The sequence below is a fragment of the Salvelinus sp. IW2-2015 genome, linkage group LG18 (assembly GCF_002910315.2).
Source record: "Salvelinus sp. IW2-2015 linkage group LG18, ASM291031v2, whole genome shotgun sequence".
Classification (NCBI taxonomy): Eukaryota; Metazoa; Chordata; class Actinopteri; order Salmoniformes; family Salmonidae; genus Salvelinus; species Salvelinus sp. IW2-2015.
The window spans coordinates 60,255,068-60,279,606 of record NC_036858.1 but is presented as its reverse complement, the minus strand read 5'-3'; the positions used below and the strand labels follow the sequence as shown (position 1 = coordinate 60,279,606).

The 24,539-nt window shown below is 44.1% G+C and overlaps 1 protein-coding gene and 1 long non-coding RNA gene across 2 annotated transcripts in view; both read right to left on the bottom strand.

The window, feature by feature from the left end:
* Nucleotides 1-4,329: 4,329 nt before the first annotated feature.
* LOC139029172 (uncharacterized) lies at nt 4,330-6,173 on the bottom strand. Its single transcript, XR_011481462.1, has 3 exons — nt 6,020-6,173; nt 5,752-5,917; nt 4,330-5,640 (listed from the first exon to the last, which is right to left on the bottom strand). It is a non-coding gene; the product is annotated as an uncharacterized lncRNA (long non-coding RNA).
* An 82-nt stretch (nt 6,174-6,255) lies between these two features.
* Nucleotides 6,256-24,539, bottom strand: part of kif16bb (kinesin family member 16Bb) — a 65,889-nt gene continuing 47,605 nt past the window's right edge. Inside the window, exons 18-24 of the mRNA XM_024008529.2 lie at nt 20,054-20,109; nt 14,964-15,054; nt 11,477-14,095; nt 10,781-11,068; nt 8,688-8,761; nt 8,235-8,459; nt 6,256-6,394 (exon numbers count right to left, since the gene is read on the bottom strand). Coding sequence (XP_023864297.2) covers nt 6,256-6,394; nt 8,235-8,459; nt 8,688-8,761; nt 10,781-11,068; nt 11,477-14,095; nt 14,964-15,054; nt 20,054-20,109 — 3,492 coding nt within the window. The remainder of the gene's footprint in view (nt 6,395-8,234; nt 8,460-8,687; nt 8,762-10,780; nt 11,069-11,476; nt 14,096-14,963; nt 15,055-20,053; nt 20,110-24,539) is intronic.

Genomic DNA, 24,539 nt, shown 5'->3' with positions numbered 1-24,539 from the left:
GAAAAGAACAACAAATTCCAAGGGCAGGACAGATTTGGCCCAGGGGCCTTGTATTTGACACGTGGCCTATAGGCTCTTTCTACCGGCAGAGTAATTTATACCCGCGTGTGAATCCTTTTTGACAACCAAGAATACATTTTCTGTAGGCTGGAGGAATGATCTGTTGGCACCAAAACTTGGCGCTGACCAGGCTGGGCAGGGACATTTAGCCTACAACACGTTTATACTTTCAGTCTGATAAAATATTCAGTCAGTGCCATTAGAGATGGTATGATTGATACAGTGCATTATGATACAGAACCGTCTGAACTTTATGACCCAAACAAAATCACTATTTATTTTATTTTGAGAGAGATACCAAGATGACAACCACTGAAAGATTAGACACGTTTTTACACAGATATTTTTTTCCCCCATGAATGTTCAAAGCAGCAGTTACAAAGAAAAACTTTGAAGGTCTCTTAGGTTGATATGGCAGAAGAGAACACGAGGGGTTATTGAAGATACACTGTTAGAAATGTTAGAGTGACTGGTTTTAGTAAGACAGTAAGACAGGTTTTAGTAAGACAGGTTTTAGTAAAACAGTCCTTCTCTCACTGCTTCTCTACTAAGAGATGGTATGTGTGCCAAATGGCACCCTATTTTCTATGTAGTGCACTACTTTTAATCAGGGACTATAGGGCAGTAGTGCACTAGATTGGGAATAGGGTGCCATTTGGGACATAGAGGGAGAGAATGATCCATGATTATTTTTCAATCACAAATCTCAACTGGTTTGTTATATGGACCTTCATAAAGTGTGTGTGAGGTGAAGCCTAATTCAGAACTGAATGAACTTACGCTGTATTTTCAATTACAGACTCCACTTTATAGGCTTATCTACTAGAGGACAGAGTCTCCTCTCTCATCTACAGTATATTAACAACCCCTTTCAGGACCTGTACAAATATTTGCAATACATTAGCCCCCCTCCAATATAGCTTCAGAATTTAGAAATGAGCCAGGGGCGAAGAAAATGAAGCCATAATTCAAATGTTCCTTTGCACGTTGTTAGAGCATGGATCTACATTTTAATACGCAACATTAGGTTATGATTTCTTTTTTCTTCTCATCCTGTTGGTGTTTGATACAAGAGAGGGATGAAGGGGATGGAGATGACAAAACACACAACGAAGGACAGATGGATGGTTTGAGTGCACTAATGAAATGTCTTTCAGCGCTCAGGAGAGAAAGARGAAGAGAACAGGGAGGAAGAGAAAGGAGAGGAAGAGAGGACGAGAGAAAGTAGAGAGCCTTTTTATACTTTCAGCCCGTCTAAAAGTGAGACCTGTAAAGAGGTGTGATACGTCTCGTGTACATTCACAGCCTGGTCTAATCTGAAGGGGAGAACAGGGCCCACCCCCCTAAATGGCACCCTATTCCCTACATCAGGGCTTGCCAAACTCCTTCCTCTTGACCACAAATCAAATCAAATCAAATTTTATTAGTCACATACACATGGTTAGCAGATGTTAATGCGAGTGTAGCGAAATGCTTGTGCTTCTAGTTCCGACAATGCAGTAATAACCCAACAGAAGCTAACCTAACAATTTCACTGCTACTACCTTACACACACACACAAGTGTGAGGGATAAGAATATGTACATAAAGATATACTGGATTGAGTGGGTGGTTACCAGAAACGGCATGGCAGATGCAGTAGATGGTAATAGAGTACGGATTAAATACATATGAGATGAGTACTGTAGGGTCATGTAAACATAAAGTGGCATAGTTTAATGGCTAGTGGTACATGTATGCATAAAGAGCAAGATGCAGTAGATGATATAGAAGTACAGTATATACATATGAGATGGGTAATGTAGGGTATGTAAACATTTGTATAAGTGGCATTGCTTAAAGTGGCTAGTGGTACATTTTTTACATAATTTCCATCAATTCCCATTTTTAAAGTGGCTGGAGTTGAGTCAGTATGTTGGCAGCGGCCGCTAAATGTTAGTGGTGGCTGTTTAACAGTCTGATGGCCTTGAGATAGAAGCTGTTTTTTCAGTCTCTCCGTCCTGCCTTTGCATGCACCTGTACTGACCCTCAGCCTTCCTGGATGATAGCGCGGTGAACAGGCAGTGGCTTGGTGGTTGTTGTCCTTGATGATCTTATGGCCTTCCTGTGACATCGGGTGGGTGTAGGTGTCCTGGAGGGCAGTAGTTTGCCCCTGGTGATGCGTTCTGCAGACCTCAACTACCCTCTGGAGAGCCTTACGTTGTGGGCGGAGCAGTTGCCGTACCAGGCGGTGATACAGCCGACAGGATGCTCTCGATTGTGCATCTGTAGAAGTTTGTGAGTGCTTTTGGTGACAAGCCGAATTTCTTCAGCCTCCTGAGGTTGAAGAGGCGCTGCTGCGCCTTCTTCACAACGCTGTCTGTGTGGGTGGACCAATTCAGTTTGTTCCGTGATGTGTACACGAGGAACTTAAAACTCCACCTTCTCCACTACTGACCCGTCGATGTGGATAGGGGGGTGCTCCCTCTGCGTTTCCTGAAGTCCACAATCACTCCTTTGTTTTGTTGACGTGAGTATGAGGTTATTTCCTGACACCACACTCCGAGGGCCCTTCACCTTCCTCCCTGTAGGCCGTTCTCGTCGTTGTTTGGTGATCAAGCCTACCACTGTAGTGTCATCCGCAAACTTGATGATCGAGTGGAGGCGTGCATGGCCACGCAGTCGTGGGTGAACAGGGAGTACAGGAAGGGCTCAGAAACGACCCAACATATAGATAGAGACCACCAGATGTTACAGAGATCGCGGGTGGAGATGTTGTTACCTACCCTCACCACCTGGGGGCGGCCCGTCAGGAAGTCCAGGACCCAGTTGCACAGGGCGGGGTCGAGACCCAGGGTCTCGACCCTGGGTCGCGAAGTGGTGGAACGCGAAGGAACGCGAAGTGGTGCACATGTTGGTTTTTGCCCTAGAACTACACAGCTGATTCAAATAACCAACTCATCAATCTTTGATCATTTGAAAGGACAATGGACTCAGAAGTTACGGGGGGAAAAATTGTAAATTAGGAACAGTTAAAAGGGCAGTGAATTCGGGGGTAGCCCCGACCCAAACCCAGCGACTGTCAAGCCAACACTTTAACCGTATGCGAAGAGGTTTGGTCCTCTTGGCCAAATGGTTAAGGTGTTGGCTTAACGGTCGCTGGACCTGGGTTTGAGTCCTGGTCAGGGCTACCCCCAAATTCACAAAATCATACTTCATTGGTTAGTTTAATCAACTCACCCATTAACTATGCCTAATTGACACATTTTTAGCTATAACTTCCCAAGTCTGTTGGAGTTGATCAGTTTGAACAAAGCGAGGTGTAGAATCACTTATCTATTTAATAGTATTCCCTGCCAAATAGGCTTTGTGCGATTGAGTCGCAGAGCTACACTTCCCCTGGTTTAGGCAATCCCCCTGCCAAACACACACCCACAAACCAGACATTGTGTCAATCCGCAGAACATTTCCTAGGATTCCTACCTGCAGGAAAACTAGTGGACATTGCTGGAAATACCAGTAAAAGCATAGTGCCTCAAATTGCCCAAACCTCCTGTCCCTATGCACATACCCTTTTCTCCCCATCATCCCAGTCAGACTAGGAGAGGAAGAGAAAGCAGGACTTATTGCACTCTGCTGCTGCTGGGCCTGTAATTTAGCTGGCTGTGTTGGAGCACAGTCAGTCCTGATCTCAGTGTATGTGCACTCAGCCTGTCTACCTGTCAGCTTATAAATTAGTTTGACCTCAAATTCTTAGATGGACCATGATGATTAGCTGTTAAACCAACATCATCAGTTTTTATCCACTACAAAAGGCCTATCCATTGGTGCAGCGCAATGTTAACTGGAAAGGCATGGGAAAATCTATTGGGTATTGGGTGTAGGAGCTGGAAAATAGCAGTTAAGAGGTTCACCTTGACCTCAGGCACTTAGACAGGTGTGTGTGTGTGGTGCCGAGCTTGGAGTAGAATACTGATTTACCCTAGGCTGGGTCCTGAGGGACAAGAGGAAGCAAGTTACTGACAGAGGTATCACACACAGAGAGACAGAGAGAGACAGAGAGAGAGACAGCGAAAGAGACAGACCAACACAGAGAGACAGAAGAGGGGGGGAGAAAGACAGCCAGACAGAGATGGAGAGAGAGATGAGACAGAATGTGTGAAAGACAGGAAAACAAAGGGCAATTAGATCATGGCGCCAGAGAGATTCAAAGAATGAGCAGCGTCAGCTACATTCTGATGAGTTTCAACCCTTCACACAAGTCTACTATAAACAATTGATTGACAAATCAAAAAATAATTACTTTTATTAGTTTACAAACAAACAAAAACAAACAGCCTTGCCACCTGCAGCATTGTAAACCTGATCATTTTAATACATGTATTTTTAAATTATGACAGGCAAATATTCGAAATATATTTAATTTCAATTGCATGACTTTATTTGGTATAAAATACATTCATCGTTTACACATGTCCATAAAACGCTATTTAAAAAAAATATTTAACACTGGTCTGTTTTGTGGTCAAATGTTCAAATATGCTTAAAAAGCTTACCCTGCAATTATTTGTGCCCTTCACATCTTCCCTTAAAATGGCTTACATTCTGTAGAACCAAGTGTCCTGTATTCCCTCCACAAGGTGAACAAAAACAGTATGAACAGACTAACAATAACACACAGCCTTGAACAGAAGAGAAACAAATATAGTGCATTTCAGAAAGACTTAAAAAGGTAGACTGCGAAATGATGTGGCCACAAGCAGCTCCGCAAATATTGAGATGAGCGAGATTCAGGACTTCGCTCTCAGTCACACACAATATCTGCTCATGCGCATGTGTTCGCTGGTAGCTAGGGCACCAAGACAGCGGAGAAGTTGAGCCTCGCGCTTCAATGCTCTTAGTTTTTGCGGAAATTGACCCACTAAGAACCACTACGACGTCATGTCCCGGAGTCTCTTTAAATGAACGTGAAAGTGGAACATTTGATTTAGAAATTGCCTAGAACTATGTGCATGGAAACATTCACCAAAACTTAAACACATCATCAATGTATTACTATACTCTATGGGCCTGTTCCCTGGACTATAAGGAATAAGGAGGTTGTCTTTTGAGCCTGCTGTTAAGTCCATGACTAGGCTTAGTCTGTGTTCGGGAAACTGGCCCTAAAGAGCTTAATGGTAGCGATATTCTCCATTGTTTGTTTGAGATACATTGGACCCTTGACTGCCACTCAGTGAGCAAACACACACCTTGCCGTCCTCTCGATGAGAGTTAGGACCGGACAGAACTGGTACCTGTTCTGTAGTTCATTATGTTCTGTCCAGTCCTCTAGTCCTTGATCAGTGACCATTCAGACGTTTGACAAGTGATTAATCAGACAGGCGGCCTCGGAGGAGCAGCTGAAATGTAATTTCCATACTTCAGCCTGCTGCTGCGGAGGACATGAATTAGAGGCAGCAGACAGGACACTAGCTCCAGCTACCCCCCCTACCGCACTTCCATCAGCTTCAGCAACAGCACCTCTTTCAGGGTGACCTCTAGGCCTCTCTCTCCTGGTCCTCCAGTCCTGAGACAGGATGATGTCCAGCCTGGTTGCCCCACCTAAGACCATACAGAAATAAGTTGTTAAACTGTTTTTGTTGATTAATTTAAATAAACTGTATCCATATGTGTGGTTGAATTGTGTTTTAAATGGCCATATAAATCAAATACCTTCATCCCCGGCTCCATCTCCACCCACACTGGTCGAGCTCCCAACCCCGTCTCGGACTATCACACAGCGGACGTCGGAGAGGCAACGGAGGGTCACCCCCTTGAACTGGGCATGGCGGGACAGCAGGGGGACGTGGTGGGGGGCGGGGTGGAACACTGTATCCTCCTAAGTGAACGAGTGAGTGAGTGCTTTGCGCATGGCATCCTCCTGCATAAATTAATTAATGTATTAATTTATTAAGAAATGTATTTGACATAGTTAATGTACCTGCACCAGTCCCAGGTGTGTGTCTGTGAGGAGGAGCTGGGCCCAGGGGTCAGGTCTGGGGTTAGGGGTCGTTGTCACACCAACGCTGGTGTAAAGCAGCAGTCTAACCTCTCCCAGATGAGGCTTCTCTCTGAAAAGACGAAAACATTTTAGGTTTATTTTGTGTGTATATATATATATATATATTGCATAAATTAATTAATGTATTAATTTATTAAGAAATGTATTTGACATAGTTAATGTACCTGCACCAGTCCCAGGTGTGTGTCTGTGAGGAGGAGCTGGGCCCAGGGGTCAGGTCTGGGGTTAGGGGTCGTTGTCACACCAACGCTGGTGTAAAGCAGCAGTCTAACCTCTCCCAGATGAGGCTTCTCTCTGAAAAGACGAAAACATTTTAGGTTTATTTTGTGTGTATATATATATATATATATATATGACATCTACTTTGTGCATGACACAAGTTGTTTTTCCAACAATTGTTAACAGACAGATTATTTCACTTATAATTCAAAGTATCACAATTCCAGTGGGTCAGAAGTTCACATACACTAAATTGATTGTGCCTTTAAACAGCTTGGAAAATTCCAGAAAATTATGTCATGGCTTTAGAAGCTTTTGATAGGCTAATTGACATCATTTGAGTAAATTGGAGGTGTACCTGTGGATGTATTTCAAAGCCTACCTTCAAACTCAGTGCCTCTTTGCTTGACATCATGAGAAAATCAAAAGAAATCAGCCAAGACCTCAGAAAATAAATTGTAGACCTCCACAAGTCTGGTTCATACTTGGGAGCAATTTCCAAACGCCTGAAGGTACCACGTTCATCTGTACAAACAACAGTATGCAAGTATAAACACCATGGGACCACAAAGCCGTCATACAGCTCAGGAAGGAGACGCGTTCTGTCTCCTAGAGATGAACGTACTTTGGTGCGAAAAGTGCAAATTAATCCCAGAACAGCAGCAAAGGACCTTGTGAAGATGCTGGAGGAAACAGGTACAAAAGTATCTATATCCACAGTAAAACGAGTCCTATATTGACAGAACCTGAACGGCCGTGAAGCCACTGCTCCAAAACCGCCATAAAAAAGCCAGACTATGGTTTGCAACTGCACATGGGGACAAAGATTGTACTTTTTGGAGAAATGTCCTCTGGTCTGATGAAACAAAAATAGAACTGCTTGGCCATAATGACCATCGTTATGTTTGGAGGAAAAAGGGGGATGCTTGCAAGCCGAAGAACACCATCCCAACCGTGAAGCACGGGGGTGGCAGCATCATGTTGTGGGGGTGCTTTGCTGCAGGAGGGACTGGTGCACTTCACAAAATAGATGGCATCATGAGGGAGGAACATTAGGTGGATATATTGAAGCAACATCTCAAGAAATCAGTCAGGAAGTTAAAGCTTGGTCGCAAATGGGTCTTCCAAATGGACAATGACCCCAAGCATACTTCCAAAGTTGTGGCAAAATGGTTTAAGGACAACAAAGTCAAAGTATTGGAGTGACCATCACAAAGCCCTGACCTCAATCCTAAAGAAATGTCATGGGCTGAACTGAAAAAGTGTGTGCGAGCAAGGAGGCCTACAAACCTGACTCAGTTACACCTGCTCTGTCACGAGGAATGGGCCAAAATTCACCCAACTTATTGTGGGAAGCTTGTAGAAGGCTACGCGAAACGTTTGCCTCAAGTTAAACAATTTAAAGGCAATGCTTCCAAATACTAATTGAGTGTATGTAAACTTCTGACCCACTGGGAATGTGATGGAAGAAATAAAAGCTGAAATAAATCATTCTCTCTACTATTATTCTGACATTTTACATTCTTAAAATAAAGTGGCGATCCTAACTGACCTAAGACAGGGAATTTTTACTAGGATTAAATGTCAGGAATTGTGAAAAACTGAGTTTAAATGTATTTGGCTAAGGTGTATGTAATCTTCCGACTTCAACTGTGTGTGTATATATAGATTAGATAGGATCTATCGATCGATCTAGATCTTTACCTCTCAACTGCCCACTGACTTGCTTTCCCTGAAACACAGACACTGAATAGAAGAAATAGAGCTATAATATTTGAGCTATCCTTTCAAGAACAGGAAATACTACTACCTGGGCATGTTACTGTGTAGGAGGTAGACCAGGTCAGCTATGGTTTTGTGGAACTGGCCAGACAGCCTAAGACCACCACCACTACTACTACTACTACTACCATACCGGTTCATGTTGCCATGGACGAGGTAGACCAGGTCAGCTAGGGTCTTGTGGAACTGGCCAGACAGCCTGAGTTCATCATTCAACAGCAGGTCAGGTGCCTCGGCCTTCCAGTCCAGAGACAGAACCATCAGGTTCTCCACCAGGAGGGGGTGTTGGGACACTCGCTGGTCCCCAGGACAGAGTACCCCAAGCAGGGTGTGGGTGAGGGCCTGGGTGAGGGTCTGGCTGTGGGTTTGGAGGTATAGGGTGCAACTGAAGCTTTGTTTAAATATATATATATTTCAGCAACATTTCTTAGTAAACTACTTTACAATCTACTTATATTYAAGTGCTGGCCTATCTGGAAAAAAATGGACCATTTGATTAACGATCGTTCTTGATCCACTGTTGTTTCCAAGCACCCATTCATTTGTTTAGAGGATAAGAGTTAAGCACCTTGGTTCTGTCCTTTACCTGTGGGTGTAGAGGGTGAGGACACACTCCTCACTGGAAGCCTTGAGACGCAGGCTCTGACCGCCAAAACCCACCTGGATGGATGGATAAATGAATAGATGAACAGATGGATATAAACTACATGATCAAAAGTATGTAGACACTCATCAAACATCTCATTCCAAAATCATGGGCTGCGTGCTCAATTTTATACACCTGTCAGCAACGGGTGTGGCTGAAATTACCAAAACCACTAATTCGAAGGGGTGTCCACATACTTTTGTATATATACTACCGTTCAAACGTTTGGGGTCACTTAGATATGTCCTTGTTTTTGAAAGAAAAACTATTTTTTTGTCCATTAAAATAGCATCAAATTGATCAGAAATACAGTTTAGACATTGTTGTAAATGACTATTGTAGCTGGAAACGCCTGATTTTTTATGGAATATCTACATAGGCGTACAGAGGCCCATTATCAGCAACCATCACTCCCGTGTTCCAATGGCACGTTGTGTTAGCTAATCCAAGTTGATCATTTTAAAAGGCTAATTGATCATTAGAAAACCCTTTTGCAGTTATGTTAGCACAGCTGAAAACTGTTGTGGTGATTAAAGAAGCCTCACAAGTCCTCAACTGGCAGCTTCATTAAATAGTACCCGGAAAACACCCGTCTAAACGTCAACAGTGAAGAGGCGACTCCGGGATGCTGGCCTTCTTGGCAGAGTTTCTCTGTCCATTGTCTGTGCTCTTTTGCCCATCTTAATCTTTTATTTTTATTGGCCAGTCTGAGATATGGCTTTTTCTTTRCAACTCTGCCTAGAAGGCCAGCATTCCGCAGTCGCCTCTTCACTATTGACGTTGAGACTGGTGTTTTGCGGGTACTATTTAATGAAGCTTCCAGTTGAGGACTTGTGAGCCGTCTGTTCTCAAAGAGACACTAAATGTACTTATCCTCTTGCTCAGTTGTGCACCGGGGCCTCCCACTCTTTCTATTCTGGTTAGGGCCAGTTTGTGCTGTTCTGTGAAGGGAGTAGTACACAGCGTTGTACGAGATCCTCAGTTTCTTGTCAATTTCTCGCATGGAATAGACTTAATTTCTCAGAACAAGAATAGACTGACGAGTTTCAGAAGAAAGGCCATTTCTTCTTGCCATTTTGAGCCTGTAATCAAACCCACAAATGGTGATGCTCCAGATACTCAACTGGTCTAAAGAAGACCAGTTTTATTGCTTCTTTAAAATCAGCACAACAGTTTTCATATGTGCTAACATAACTGCAAAAGGGTTTTCTAATTATCAATTAGCCTTTTAAAATGATAAACTTGGATTAGCTAACACAACGTGCCATTGAAACAGGAGTGATGGTTGCAGATAATGGGCCTCTGTACTGTGGTGGTTAATTTCTGTATTATCAAATGAGGAGTCAACTTTTCACACAAGTCAGAGTTATACTTAAACTAAATCTTTATTAGTGAGAGCTTTGCAATAGCGATGGCTGCTCGACAAATCAAACTCAGATGATTCATTGAGAGCCCGAGACAAAAGTACAAAAGTATTTTATAGCCAAGATACACCCCTTTCAACCTACATGACGAACAACAGATGTATAGAATGGGTCATGCTCTGGAATGACCTTTAGGTTTTATCACCCAAAAGACATCGTAAATCTCCGGTCAGTGTTATCTCCCAGAGGCCCATCCTCAGTAGAACACACACACAATAGTTATAATAATACTCTATTCTGATGCATAAAACAACCATTCGATGCAATAAAAGAATTATAACATAATCTTGAAATTTTCCACCATAGTACACCTACGTAGATATTCCATTAAAAAAATTAAATAAGCCGTTTCCAGCTACAATAGTCATTTACAACATTAAATGTTTACACATTTACAAAAATGTGCTTTTCTTTGAAAAACAAGGACAGTTCTAACTGACCCCAAACTTTTGAACGGTAGTGTATATAGTGAATATATAGAAAAATCTGGATGCTGATAATGCTGATAAAGAAATGTAAAAATCTTAGTAGGTACAAAGAATAATTATTAATTGGTAGAACAATAACATTTATATAATATAAATGTTTTCAAATAAAATAACAGCCTACCAGGATCTCCTTAACCTGTAGCAGGGGGAGGTGGTGGAACACTGTCAGAGACGTGGTCTGATCTGGCGTGTCAGGGTCAAAGGTCAGGGCGTAGAGGCAGGACTCCAATAGGAGAACAAGGGCGAGGTGTGGGTGGGGCTGGCTGCAGTTAGTCACGCCCAGCCAGTAGAGAGCCAGTAGTCTCTGTGAGGTGAAGACGGAGGGGAGGACGGACTGGAGACAGCCCAGGAGGGTGGATACGGGAAGGGACTGGAGTTTAACCAGAGCCCCTGGGAACTCCACCAGGCTCTGAGAGAAAGAGAAAATGGTTTACTTTATTAAAGCAAAGTTACATATGTGCGTTCAGTTCGATTCAGCGTTTGCTACGTTGCTTGACGTTTGCACTGAACGACACGTTTACCCAAAACGGTGCACATCGTTCTTCAGCAGCCTTTGCGGTGTGGCCAGATCAATATGGGTGTGACCATTTGAAATCGTAAAACTCGTGCAGAAAACACCATATAAAATCTCCCTCTGGGCCACCATAATCACACTGTTCTGGTCGTTAAATACAGTGGCCATCTCCATTGAATTAAACGTTGGAAACCATTTTCTCGTAGTGAACGCACCCATGGTATCAATAGCAGCGAAGGCTGAATTATTTAATCACAATTTACAATTATTATATATGTTTTTTTTTACGAAAAGAAAACACACCCCATAATACACCTGAACATCATCAATCCTCTGATTCCCATGCCCAGGAATAAAGATATTCTCTGGGCCTGTGGAACTGGTGTTGTTACGCTGCTCTGGAGGGGGCTGTGACTTGGTGCTCTTGGCTCCACAAGTGACACAATGTTGGTCCTCCACGATCTCGATCTGGTCCTTTGATGGCCACAGCGCCTCCTTGGTTATACTCTGTTCCTCTGACTTAGCTAGAGCTTCCTCTCCACCCTCGTTCTCTGAAGTACACTCCAGTTCTGTGATGGGACTTGGTTCTTCTGACTTGGCTAGAGCTTCCTTTTTGCCCTCCTGCTCCGATGTACACTCCACTTCTCTGATGGGACTTGGTTCTTCTGACTTAGGTAGAGCCACCTCTCTGACCTCCTGCTCTGATGTACACCCCAGTTCTCTGATGGAACTTGGTTCTTCTGACTTAATTAGAGCCACCTCTCTGACCTCCTGCTCTGATGTACACCCCAGTTCTCTGATGGAACTTGGTTCTTCTGACTTAGGTAGAGCCACCTCTCTGACCTCCTGCTCTGATGTACACCCCAGTTCTCTGATGGGACACTGTTCCTCCGACTTCCTTAAAACTTCATTTCCACCCGCGTTCTCTGATGTACAATCCACTTCTCTGATGTGACTTGGTTCTTCTGACTTAGCGGGAGCTTCATCTCCACCCTTGTTCTCTGAAGTACACTCCAGTTCTGTGATGGGACTCTGTTCCTCCGACTTAGCTAGAGCTTCCTCTTTGCCCTCCTGCTCCAATGTACACTCCAATTCTCTGATGGGACTTGGTTCTTCTGACTTGGCTAGAGCTTCCTCTCCACCCTCGTGGTCTGATGTACAAGCCAGTTCACTGATGGGACTCTGGTCCTCTGCTCTCCAATCCACTTCTTTACCTGTGCTCTGTTTATTTGCAAATTCTATGGTGTTGTGGGCTGGGTACAGGCTTGGTACTGTGCTGAGGACAGTGTTGTGGACTAGGGGCAGTTTTATTTCTGGTGTTGTGTTGAGGTCAATAGCTTTCTGCTGGAGTCCAGTTGACTCCACTGGCTGAAGAACCTGAGTGAGCTCATTGTGAATGATCCTGAAGTCTTGAGTTAGCTCTGTGCTGATGTGATGCACAAACGGCAGCTCACTGACCATAGAGAACACCTGACTGTCTCGGACCAGGGAGTACATGCGACTCTCTCTGACCAATGAGAAGACCTGGCTATCTTTGACCACCGACAGCACCTGACTTTCCCTCACAACCTGACTGGACCAGTTGGAGCTGGCTCCTCCCCCAGCTCCAGGATGCAGAACTCCTGTACCTTCCCAGACCTGCTGCAGGATCCTGGGGGTGGAGCTGCGGAGACTGCCTGTGTCCGGAAACATCCAGGAGAGCCCCCTGCTGACCAGAGAACCCATCCCAGAGACCTCTTCCCCCAGAGAGTCTAGCTCCTGCTCCCCTCCAATCCCAGAGATCTGGCATACCCTTCTAACCAGAGCACTTAGTCCAGAGACAGAGAACTGCTTCTCCTCCTCCCTAAACACCCTGCTGACCAGAGCGCCCAGCCTGAAGCTCTGCTCCACCTCTTCCCTCCTAGCCCCAGCCTCCCCCTCCTTGTCGTTCTCCCTGTGGCCCTCCACCGTCATTCTGGATCGATCCATCATGACACGACTGAACTGGCCCTCCAAAGCCTCTAGCGGTAGGCCGCGTACCGCCTGGCTACGTCTGTGTCTGTCCTGCCGAGTGGCAGTGTGTGTTGCCTGGCTGTGATTGTCGAGCTGAGACATAGAGGGGGTGTGTGTGTCAAACCGAGAGGGAGAGGTCTGTGTGTATGTTGAGCTGCTGCTGGCCTGTGGGAGGTGGGCACGGTCCGTTCGTTCCTCCGTCCACCCGTCTATTCCTCCTCCGTCTCCTCTCTGCAGATAGGATACAGCAGTGCCTAATGAGGTCCCTGCAGGGCCACCGTAGCGGGCTCCGGCACTGGACAGGTCCCCTCTGGAGCAGTCAGTTGCCAGGACCCCTCCCAGGACCCTGCAGCCATCAGGTAGGCCTGACAGGACACCTGGGCTCTTGTTAGCAGGCCCCGGTAGCCCCTCCGGCCCAACGGTATATACATCAGCCTGCTGGACCAGGAGGACAGGTGTCTGCTGGAGGGCTCGGTTCCTTTCCTCGTCTCTGTCCCCAGGTCCAGACCAGGCCTCCTCACCCCAATAGAGTCCTCCCTCTTCCCTCGCTCTACGCAGAGCTCTCTCCAGCCACCTATCAGACACTCCCACCCCAGACCCTGATTGATGACACGAGTCCCACTCTTCCACCTCTCCTTCCAATCCCTGCTGCAGGCTATCCTGTTCCAAGGCAGTGGGAGTGAGAGTAGGAGTCCCTGTCCGGTGGACTGGGGAGGCCCTGGCCCTCCTCTGGCTCTCTTCATTAGCACTACTGCAGGGCCGTTCACGGCCCTCAGCTGCACCGAAGCTCCACCTGTTTACCCCAGCATGCAGAGAGGAGACGGCCTGAAGATGCTGAGGGGCTCCGGCTCCAATCTGAAGAGGTACAGCATAACACGCTGAAGGATGACGAGAGACAGAGACAGGAGCCTCCATAGACATGGTCTCTGTCTGGGTGAGAGAGAAAAACATGATAAATAACTTCGGCTTCATGTTTCACATTTTTGAAACAAGTCATTCCTCATATAACCAGGTAGCCTGTTTGTTTTTAACAGAAATTGTTCATTCGAAAGTAAAAGGACTGATAAGAAAGCTACAGTTAACCCACATTGCCAATAAAAAATAAAAAAACCTTTTCAAGTATTTAAAGCATGTCTGTTTTCTTCTGTAGAAAAACCATTAATCAAAGCATTAACAAGCCAATGGAGTGAGGATCAGAGAGAGGGGGAGCGGGAGAGAGAGACGGGGAGAGATGTAAACACACTAACGTCTTGCTTTGTGTACAATGTGCTTTCACAAAACGCTAGTCGTTTTCTCTGAGGTCGGCTCTGAAAACCCTGCAGGAAGGTAATGGGTTTGAAATATGTGCATATTAAACAAAGAAAACAAGCCAAGGGAACAGGCATTTCATGCTCCATAAAAGTCTGTATTAGGCTGTGTGTGCGTGCGTGCGTGAATGCATTAGGCCGAGGCAGGGGACAGGAGTAGCCATTATATTATTATCTAACAATTTGCAAAGAAGAAGATGTGAAACCCGACCTGACTAGAGCTGAGATGGCGACGTTCAGAGCACTCACATACACATGGAATAAAGCAATGTATTGGGCATGCTGTGGAGATAGATACGCAGCCTACACCATAGTCTGACTGTTAGACAACATGTGAAGTGGGTTTATCTTAAACCCTTAATCTCTATTTTACCTTTTTGTTAGAAACATTTTGCAAATTTGCCCCATTGTTAGTTAGTAAAAGGTTTACCCATCCACTAGCACAGTATCCATCTATGAATGTACGTGTTTATGTCACTGTGTGTACGTACCATAACCGTACAGGTTTGTAGTTGAGAGAGCACAGAGCTCCTCTGTTGTCTACAGTCTCCATTCTCTCCTGCTACAGCGAACACATCCATCCTGTTGGTGGAGAAGGAGGTAGCCATATAATTAAGAATTAGAACACTAGAAATCATCCATATTGGTAAAGTAATTTAATAGGATCTCGATAAGGCAGCGGTTAAGCCAGAGGACATGGATCTCTCTCTCCCTCTCTAGATCGATAGACTCTGGGTACTAACTCCTAAACTTGGGATAGGGTTAATTATCAGGTATCCTATTGAAATATTGAGTGCTTAGGTTTAGAGGGTCTACACCAGAAGTTAATGGTTATCTGTAGGAGGAAGGTATAATAGTGTGTGCAATTAAGCTTGGAATGTGCTGAGTGCAGGGAAAGCGATCACGTGGCAGGCATTGATAAGGGGAGAGAGCCATGGATTAGTGATGAAGGGGATCGAGGTCAGGTCACGTTAAGGGAGAATGAAAAGTTTACGGGCAAATTATTTAGTTTCCTGCCTAGCAGTAGGAGAAATTGACTCAACTCAGCCTAGGAGAAAGGGTTAAATATCAGTACTTGTGTGAACAATGTCTTTGTTTAATGCAGCTGTATTGATCCTCTGGGAAGAATAAACTTGGTTTAAGCTTTCATAGTGTCCGTCAAGTTTTTACTCAGAAATGAGGACCTAACAATATATAAAAGACGAGGGGGGTGGAGGTTCAGAGCAATTGGGGGTTTATCCCGCTGGCAGTAACTTTTTTTCCCAAAAGCGATTTAAATTAGTTTCATGCTGTGACACAAGAGACTCATGCACATGTGCAGACACACACACACACACTAATAGCATAATACATTTAGCCCTCGCTAAGTCTGCTGTCAGATATCTTCTTGAGCTGTATATTTGGTTTTGCTCTGTGTTCTCCTCCCCCCCACACTCCCAGATAGAGGTTGTGTAACAAATAGCACCCTGGTTCCTGTATAGTGCACTACTTTTGACCAGGGAACATAAGAAATAGGGTGCCATTTGGGACGCACACCCAGTATTGTACTTTATGTTAATCCTCCAATCTACACGCACACAGTCATTCTGCTTCACTTCACAGCTAGTTGAGTGTCTCATAATCCTTATCCAGACATTGGGGCTGTTTGCTATTCAAATCGAACAGTGTGTGTGCGCGAGCACGCGTGCGACACGTTTTACTATACTTTACTAGACGTCCTCATAAGAATCGTAAACCAACAAAAAAAATCTAAAGTCTGGACGTTTTGCCGGTCCTCACTTGTAAAAAGGCTATTTTAGGCTTAGAGGTTAAGTTTAAAGGTTAGGGGTTAGAATTAGGGTTAGGGAAAATAGTATTTTGAATTGAAACAGATTGTTGATCCCCAAAACGTCCTCACAAGTACAGCAAGACAGGTGTGTGTGTGTGTGTGTGTGTATGTATGTATGTATGTATGTATGTATGTATGTATGTATGTATGTATGTATGTATACATACACACAGTTGAAGTCGGAAGTTTAAATACACTTTAGCCGAATACATTTAAACTCAGTTTTTCACAATTCCTGACATTTAATCCTAGTAAAATTCCCTGTCTTAGGTCAGTTAGGATCACCACTTTATTTTAAGAATGTGAAATGTCAGAATAATAGAGAATTATTTATTTCAGCTTTTATTTTTTCCATCACATTCCCAGTGGGTCAGAAGTTTACATACACTCAATTAGTATTTGGTAGCATTGCATTTAAATTGTTTAACTTGGTTAAAATGTTACGGGTAGCTTCCCACAATAAGTTGGTTGAATTTTGGCCCATTCCTTACTCAGCACCCAATTGTGCAAAGTATCTCCACTTAATAAAGATGAGAAGGCTGTAATTTTCATCATAGGTACAGCTTTCAACTATGACAGACAAAATTAGAAATCCACATTGTAGGATTTTTAATGAGATTTATTTGCAAATTTATGGTGGAAAATAAGTATTTGGTCACTACAAGACAAGCAAGATTTCTGCTCTCACAGACCTGGTAACTTCTTCATTTAAGAGGATCCTCTGTCCTCACACTCGTTACCGTGGTTATTCAATGAGCACCGTGTTTAGGAACTTGTTATCAGTAGTAAGACACCTGTCCACACGCTCAAACAGTCCACCACTCGCCAAAACTGTCCACTACCTGGGCCAAGACAAAGGCGTGGTCAAAGGACACCAAGAAACAAAATTGTAGACCTGGCACCAGGCTGGGAAGACTGAATCTGCAATAGGTGACAGCGCTGGTTTTGAAGAAATCACCTGTGGGGGGGGGGAACAAAAGCATTTTTATTAGAAATGGAAGACATACAAGACCACTGTAATCTCCCTGATCTGGGCTCCACCAAGATAATTCACCCCCGTGGGGGTCCAAAATGATCCACAAGAACGGTGAGCAAACATCCCCCAGAACCCACACCGGGGGGGGACCTAGTGAAATGACCTGCAGAGAGCTGGGACCAAAGTGAACACAAGCCTACCATCAGTAACACATACGCGCCAGGGACTCAAATCCTGCAGTGCCAGACGTGCCCCCCTGCTAAGCCAGTAACATGTCCAGGCCCGTCTGAGTTTGCTCTGAGAGCATTTGGATAATCCAGAAAGAAGATTGGGAGAATGTCATATGGTCAGATGAAAACCAAAATAGGAAAACTTTTTGGTAAAACTCAACTCGTCGTGTTTGGAGGACAAAAATGCAATGGAGTTTGCATCCAAAGACAACCATACCTACTGTGAAGCATGGGGGTGGAAACATCATGCTTTGGGGCCTGTTTTTCTGCAAAAGGGACCAGGACGACTGATCCGTGTAAAGAAAGAAATGAATGGGGCCATTATTCGTTGAGATTTTGAGTGAAACCTCCTTCCATGCAGCAAGGGCATTGAAGAATGAAACGTGGCTGGGGTCTTCAAGCATGACAATGATCCAACACATTACCGCCGGGCAACGAAGGAGTGGCTTCGTAAGAGCATTTCAAGGTCCTGGAGTGGCCTAGCCAGTCTCGCAGATCTCAACCCCATAGAAAATCTTTGAGGGAGTTGAAAAGTCCGTGTGCCCAGCAAACAGGCCAAAACATCACTGTCTTCTAGAGGAGATCTGCATGGAGGAATGGGGCCCAAAATACCAGCAACAGTGTGTGAAAACCTGTGAAGATACAGAAAACCGTTTCACCTCTTGTTCATTGCCACAAAGGGTATATAACAAAAGTATTGAGATAAACTTTTTGTTATTGACCAAATACTTATTTTCCACTGCAATAATTTGCAAATAAATGCATAAAAAAATCCCTACAATGTGATTTTCTGGAATTTTTTTTCTCATTTTGGTCTGGTCATAGTTGAAGTGTACCTATGATGAAAATTACAGGCCTCTCTCATCTTTTTAAGTGGGGAAAACTTGCACAAATTGGTGCTGACAAAATACCTTTTTGCCCCACTGTACATATTACCTCAACTACTGGTGACCACGCACATTGACCTCTGTACCGGTACCTCCCCCCCCCCCTGTATATATACGTCTCGCTATTGTTATTATTTACTTTTGTTTCTTATTTGAATTATTTTTAACTGCATTGTTTTTTTTCACCTTTATTTAACTAGGTAGGCCAGTTGAGAACAAGTTCTCATTTACAACTGCGACCTGGCCAAGATAAAGCAAAGCAGTGTGACAAAAAACAACAGAGTTACATGTGGGATAAACAAAAGTACAGTCAATAACAAGCATTTCACTGTAAGGTCCACACCCGTTGTATTTTCGCGCATGTGACAAATAAAATTTGATTTTAGCCACAGCTCGAGAATCCTCACGACCAAGTGAAGAATCTTGTAGTGTGCGACACCCGTCTGTGCTACATAGTTTAGTCTGCGCACTATTACGTTGGCAAGACAAAAAAAAAAGTGGTTTAATGTGAGAAACTGTCCACCCGGCTTCAGTGTGTGGTAACTATGGTGGCTGCATGTTGTCATATCTCTGTTTTAGCTTTGTTTTTAGCTTTGTTTTGTCTGTCTGCTATCTTTCAGTGTTGGAGATGTGTTGGTTGTATCTTATCTCTCTGAAACCCACAAGGATATACGACCTCTGAACTTCTCCAAGATTGCATTCTCAATATCACCCACTAGCACGAGTGGACATCCATCTCATCTGACTAGCTCGTCCTCTCCATCTCCTGTCTTCTACCTTTGTCTCCTTCACTCCCCCTCCATCTTTTCTCCTCACTCCCTCGCAGACGCTCCCTCCCACTACATCTTCCTCCCTCCATCCATCCCTCGTCTCTCCCTCCATCTCCCTCAATCCCCTCTCCAAATCATATCTTCTGTCTAAAGCCTGCAGGAGAAAGTGCTGTGCCGTTGTTAGGGGACGTTGTCTTGCGGAGTAAATTACAAGTCAGACAGGAGTAGTAGCTGTAACACCAGAATATCAGATCACACAACCAGGCCTAGGAGCCAAAAAACACAGGCCTACTGTGATCCCCCCCACACAGAGGCTGAGAGAAGCCTGCTGTGTCCTACTCCATCAGTGGTCTACAGGAGTGTGTGTGTGTGTGTGTGTGTGTGTGTACGCTCCCCACTTACACTTCAATTGCAGGGAGTAGTGACAAATGGGTTTTATTTGGTTTTCATGCCAGACAGATGGAACAATGAGGAAGGGGTTTTATTTGGTCTTCATGCCAGACTGACCAACACTAGGCAATAAGCAATGCCGAGGAGGACCACAATGTAAATAAGCCTCCTCCTTTATGGTGTTTCGATCCTCAATTTTTTATTCATGTAACGTCATCTTTGACTGGAGAAGCCTACTATTTTTATAGGCCCTGTGCATTCAAAAATCATATTGCACAACAGCTGATGAAACTACCGCCTGTCTTTTTTACCATTTTAAATGGAAAACCGTTACAGTAAGGTATCTAATTTTTACCCAGAATTTAGAATACCCATCAAATGCCATGGTTGTGTAGTTGCAATGTAGTGGGAGTGGAGAGGGGTTTCAGGGGTGTGTGTGTGTGTGTGTGTGTGTGTGTGTGTGTGTGTGTGTATGCATGCATGCATGCGTGTTAACTCACCCAGAATGGAAAAGCCTGGAGAAGTCGGTCAAGGAAAGGCTGGAGAGAAGGTCACTCTGGGAGAAAACATAAGATACACAGTATTACACACACCCTTTCACTCGTAAAAACAACTGGATGTTGCAAACATAAGAGGTCCCACCAAAGGACTTCATGGACATAATGGAAACTAAGCTCCAAATGGTTTTGGAGACATCGAACATGCTGTTCCTGATCTATACACTTGTCGTCCTTCCAAAGACCGGGCAATTACAGTGCTTAGTGAAAGTCAACACCCCACATTTTACAGCCTTAAAATGTAATAAAAAAAAGATTACATTAGATATTTTCCTACCAATCTACTCCACATTTTCTAAGTGAAAGAAAATGTATTGAAATTCTTTCAAATCATATAAMATTTTTATTTTATTTCTGTCTATATTTTTCAGCAGGACAATCAAACTAATGCTAAAGTCAGGCCAGAATGGCTTTCCAATAGGTGTTGAGTGTTCCAGTCTCAGTCCTGAATTAAATTTGCTAGAAAAGCAGAGAATTTTAAATAAAAGTTTTATGCACCGAATACAACAGGTGAAGACCTTACAGTGAAATGCTTACTTAAATACGTTCTTGGATACGGGCTTGTAAGAAAAATAAGTGTTAAGAAATGATTTACTAAAATGAACTGAAGTAAATAAAAAAAGGTAAAGTGACTAAGCATAGATAAACAGAGTAGCAGCAGCATAACAAATGGCGGGGGGGGGGGGGGGCAATGCAAATAGTCCGGGTAGCCATTTGATTAGCTGTTCGGGTGTCTTATGGCTTGGGAGTAGAAAATGTTAAGGTGCCAATTTGGACCTAGAGTTGGCATTCCGGTACCGCTTTCCGTGCGTAACAGAGGAAACATTCTATGACTAGAGTGACTAGTCTGACAATTTCTGGGCTTTCCTTCCTCGGACACCAGTGTAGAGGTCCTGGATGGCAGGAAGCTTGGCCCCAGTGATGATGTACTGGGGCGCGGTCAGAGGCCGAGCAGTTGCCATACCAGGCAGTGATGCAACCAGTCAGGATGCTCTCGATGGTGCAGCTGTAGAACCTTTTGAGGATCTGAGGACCCATGACAAATCTTTCCAGTCTCCTGAGGGGGAATACGCGTTGTCGTGCTCACTTCACGACTGTCTTGGTGTGCTTGGACCATGATAGTTTGTTGGTGACATGGAAATCAATGAACCTGAAGCTCTCGACCTGCTCCACTACAGCCCTGTCGATGAGAATGGGGAYGTGCTTGGCCCTCATTTTYCTGTAGTCCACAATCATCTCCTTTGTCTTGATCATGTTGAGGGAGAGGTTGTTATCCTGACACCACACTRCCAGGTCTATAGGCTGTCTCATCGTTGTCAGTGATCAGGCCTACCACTGTTGTGTCGTCGGCAAACGTAAGGATGTTGGAGTCGTGCTTGGCCATGCAGAAATGGGTGAACAGGGAGTACAGGAGGGGACTGAGCACGCACCCATGAGGGGCCTCCGTGTTGAGGATCAGCATGGCAGATGCGTTGCTACCTACCCTTACCACCTGGGGGTGGCCCGTCAGGAAGTCCAGTTGCAGAGGGAGGTGTTTAGTCCCAAGGTCTTAGCTTAGTGATGAGCTTTGAGGGCACTATGGTGTTGAACACGAGCTGTAGTCAATGAATAGAATTCTCACGTAGGTGTTCCTTTTGTCCAGGTGGGAAAGGGCAGTGTGGAGTGCAATAGAGACTGCATCATCTGTGGATCTGTTGGAGCGGTATGCAAATTGGAGTGGGTCTAGGGTTTCTGGGATAATGGTGTTGATGTGAGATATGACCAGCCTTTCAAAGCACTTCATGCTACAGACTTGAGTGCTACGGGTCGGTAGGCATTTAGGCAGGTTGCCTTCGTGTTCTTGGGCACAGGGACTATGGTGGTCTGCTTGAAACATGTTGGTATTACAGAGCCGGTCAGGGCCAGTTTGAAAATGTCAGTATAGACACTTGCCAGTAGGTCAGCGCATGCTCGGAGTACACATCCTGGTAATCCATCTGGCCCTGTGGCCTTGTGAAGGTTGATATATTTAAAAGGTCTTACTCACATCGGCTACGGAGAGCGTGATCACAGTCATCTGGAACAGTTGGTGCTCTCATGCATGCTTCAGTGTTGCTTGCCTCGAAGCGAGCATTGAAGTAATTTAGCTCGTCTGGTAGGCTTGTGTCACTGGGAAGCTCGCGGCTGTGCTTCCCTTTGTAGTCCGTAATAGATTGCAAGCACTGCCACATCCGACGAGTGTTGGAGCTGGTGTAGTACGATACAATCTTAGTCCTGTATTGACGCTTTGCCTGTTTGATGGTTCGTCGGAGGCCTTAGCGGGATTTCTTCTAAGCTTCCAGGTTCGAGTCCTGCTCCATGAAAGAGCCAGCTTTACCCTTTAGCTCAGTGCGGATGTTGCCTGTAATCCATGACTTCTGGTTGGGGTATGTAGTAGAGGTCGACCGATTAATCGGAATGGCCGATTAATCGGGGCCGATTTCAAGTTTTCGTAACAATCGGAAATTTGTATTTTTGGGCGCCGATTTGCCAATTTTTTTATTTTTATTTTTTACACCTTTATTTAATCTTTATTTAACTAGGCAAGTCAGTTAAGAACATATTCTTATTTTCAATGACGGCCTAGGAACGTTCTGCCACTGTTGTGTCGTCGGCAAACGTAAGGATGTTGGAGTCGTGCTTGGCCATGCAGAAATGGGTGAACAGGGAGTTCTGCCCCCCTTCAGGGGCAGAACAACAGATTTTTAACCTTGTCAGCTCGGGGGATCCACTCTTGCAACCTTACAGTTAACTAGTCCAATGCTCTAACACCTGATTACATTGCACTCCACGAGGAGCCTGCCTGTTAGCGAATGCAGTAAGCGAAGGTAAGTTGCTAGCTAGCATTAAACTTATCTTATAAAAACAGAATAAACGTTTTGTTTTCGAGGTGATAGTTTCCGGATTAGTCAAAGGTATACGGTTTAGAGAGAAATAGTCGACGCGTTATAATTCCTGTAATAACTTACGGCTGAATTTGAAAGGGGTTCCTTCGTTATTTTACCGTTCATGTCTTCCATAGAGAATGTCTTGATCTACTTCAAATAAGGTCTGTGTTTCGTGCAGGCTTAAACCGCCTCGATGTTTTGATACCAGTGTAAATCTCACTAGGATAAGGTAACGTTTGTCAACATATTTTCATAAATCCACTCTACAAAAAAATGTATCTTCGCTTATATTTAGCCAATATTGATCAGAGTTACCTTGTCCTATGGATATCTACACAGTTATAAAATTGGCACGGTGATGTAAGCCTACACGAAACACAGACCTTATTTTAAGTGAATCTAAAAATATCCTATGGAATAAATGAAGGAACCGCTTTTCAGATTTTGCTAGAAGGTGTCATGGGAATTATGACTCGCACTTTGGTTGTCAATTCTTACCATGCCCATTATTAAAATAGGATTTCCTGCATATAGAAATTWAAGTTTTTGTTTTCAACATTCATCACAGGTAACTTAAACTCTATTTTTATTCAAACAGTTGAGAGTATTTGTCTCCTAAGCAGACTCTTCAGTRTCATTGTCACTTCAGAGCTGTGTGCGTGTGTGTGTATTATATTAAGTTAAGTGTTCATTGTTCATTCAATATTGTTGCAATTGTCATTATTACAAAAATGTGTGTGTGTGTATGATATATATATTTAAAAAACGTTTTATTTTTTTTATATAAAAAAAATCGTCCCCTTAATCGGTATTGGCTTTTTTTGTCCTCCAATAATCGGTATCGGTATCGGCATTGAAAAATCATAATCGGTCGACCTCTAGTATGTAGGTACAGTCACTGTGGGGACGACATCATCGATGTCCTTATTCACGAAGCCAGTGACTGATGTGGTGTACTCCTCAATGCCATTGAAAGAATACCGGAACATTCAGTCTGTGCTAGCAAAACATTCCTGTAGCTTAGCATCTGTGTCATCTGAGCATTTCAATATTGAGAGAGTCACTGGTACTTCCTGCTTTAGTTATGGTCATATTATTTGCCAAATGGAGGGCGAGGGAGAGCTTTGTACGCATCTCTGTGTGTGGAGTAAAGGTGGTCTCGAGTTTTTTCCCCTCTGGTTGCACATGTAACATGCTGGTAGAAATGATGTAAAACGTATTTAAAAGTTTSCCTGCATTAAAGTCCCCGGCCACAATGAGCGTCGCCTCTGGATGAACATTTTCTTCTTTGCTTATGGCCTTAAACAGCTTGTTGAGTGTGGTCTTAGTGCCGGCATCGGTTTGTGGTGGTAAATAGACAGCTATGTAAAATATAGATGAAAACTCTTGGTAAATAGTGTGGCCTACAGCTTATCATGAGATACTCTACGTCAGATGAAAAAAACCTTGAGACTTCCTTAATATTAGATTTTGTGAACCAGCTGTTATTTAACAATAGACAGACCGCCACCCCTTGACTTACC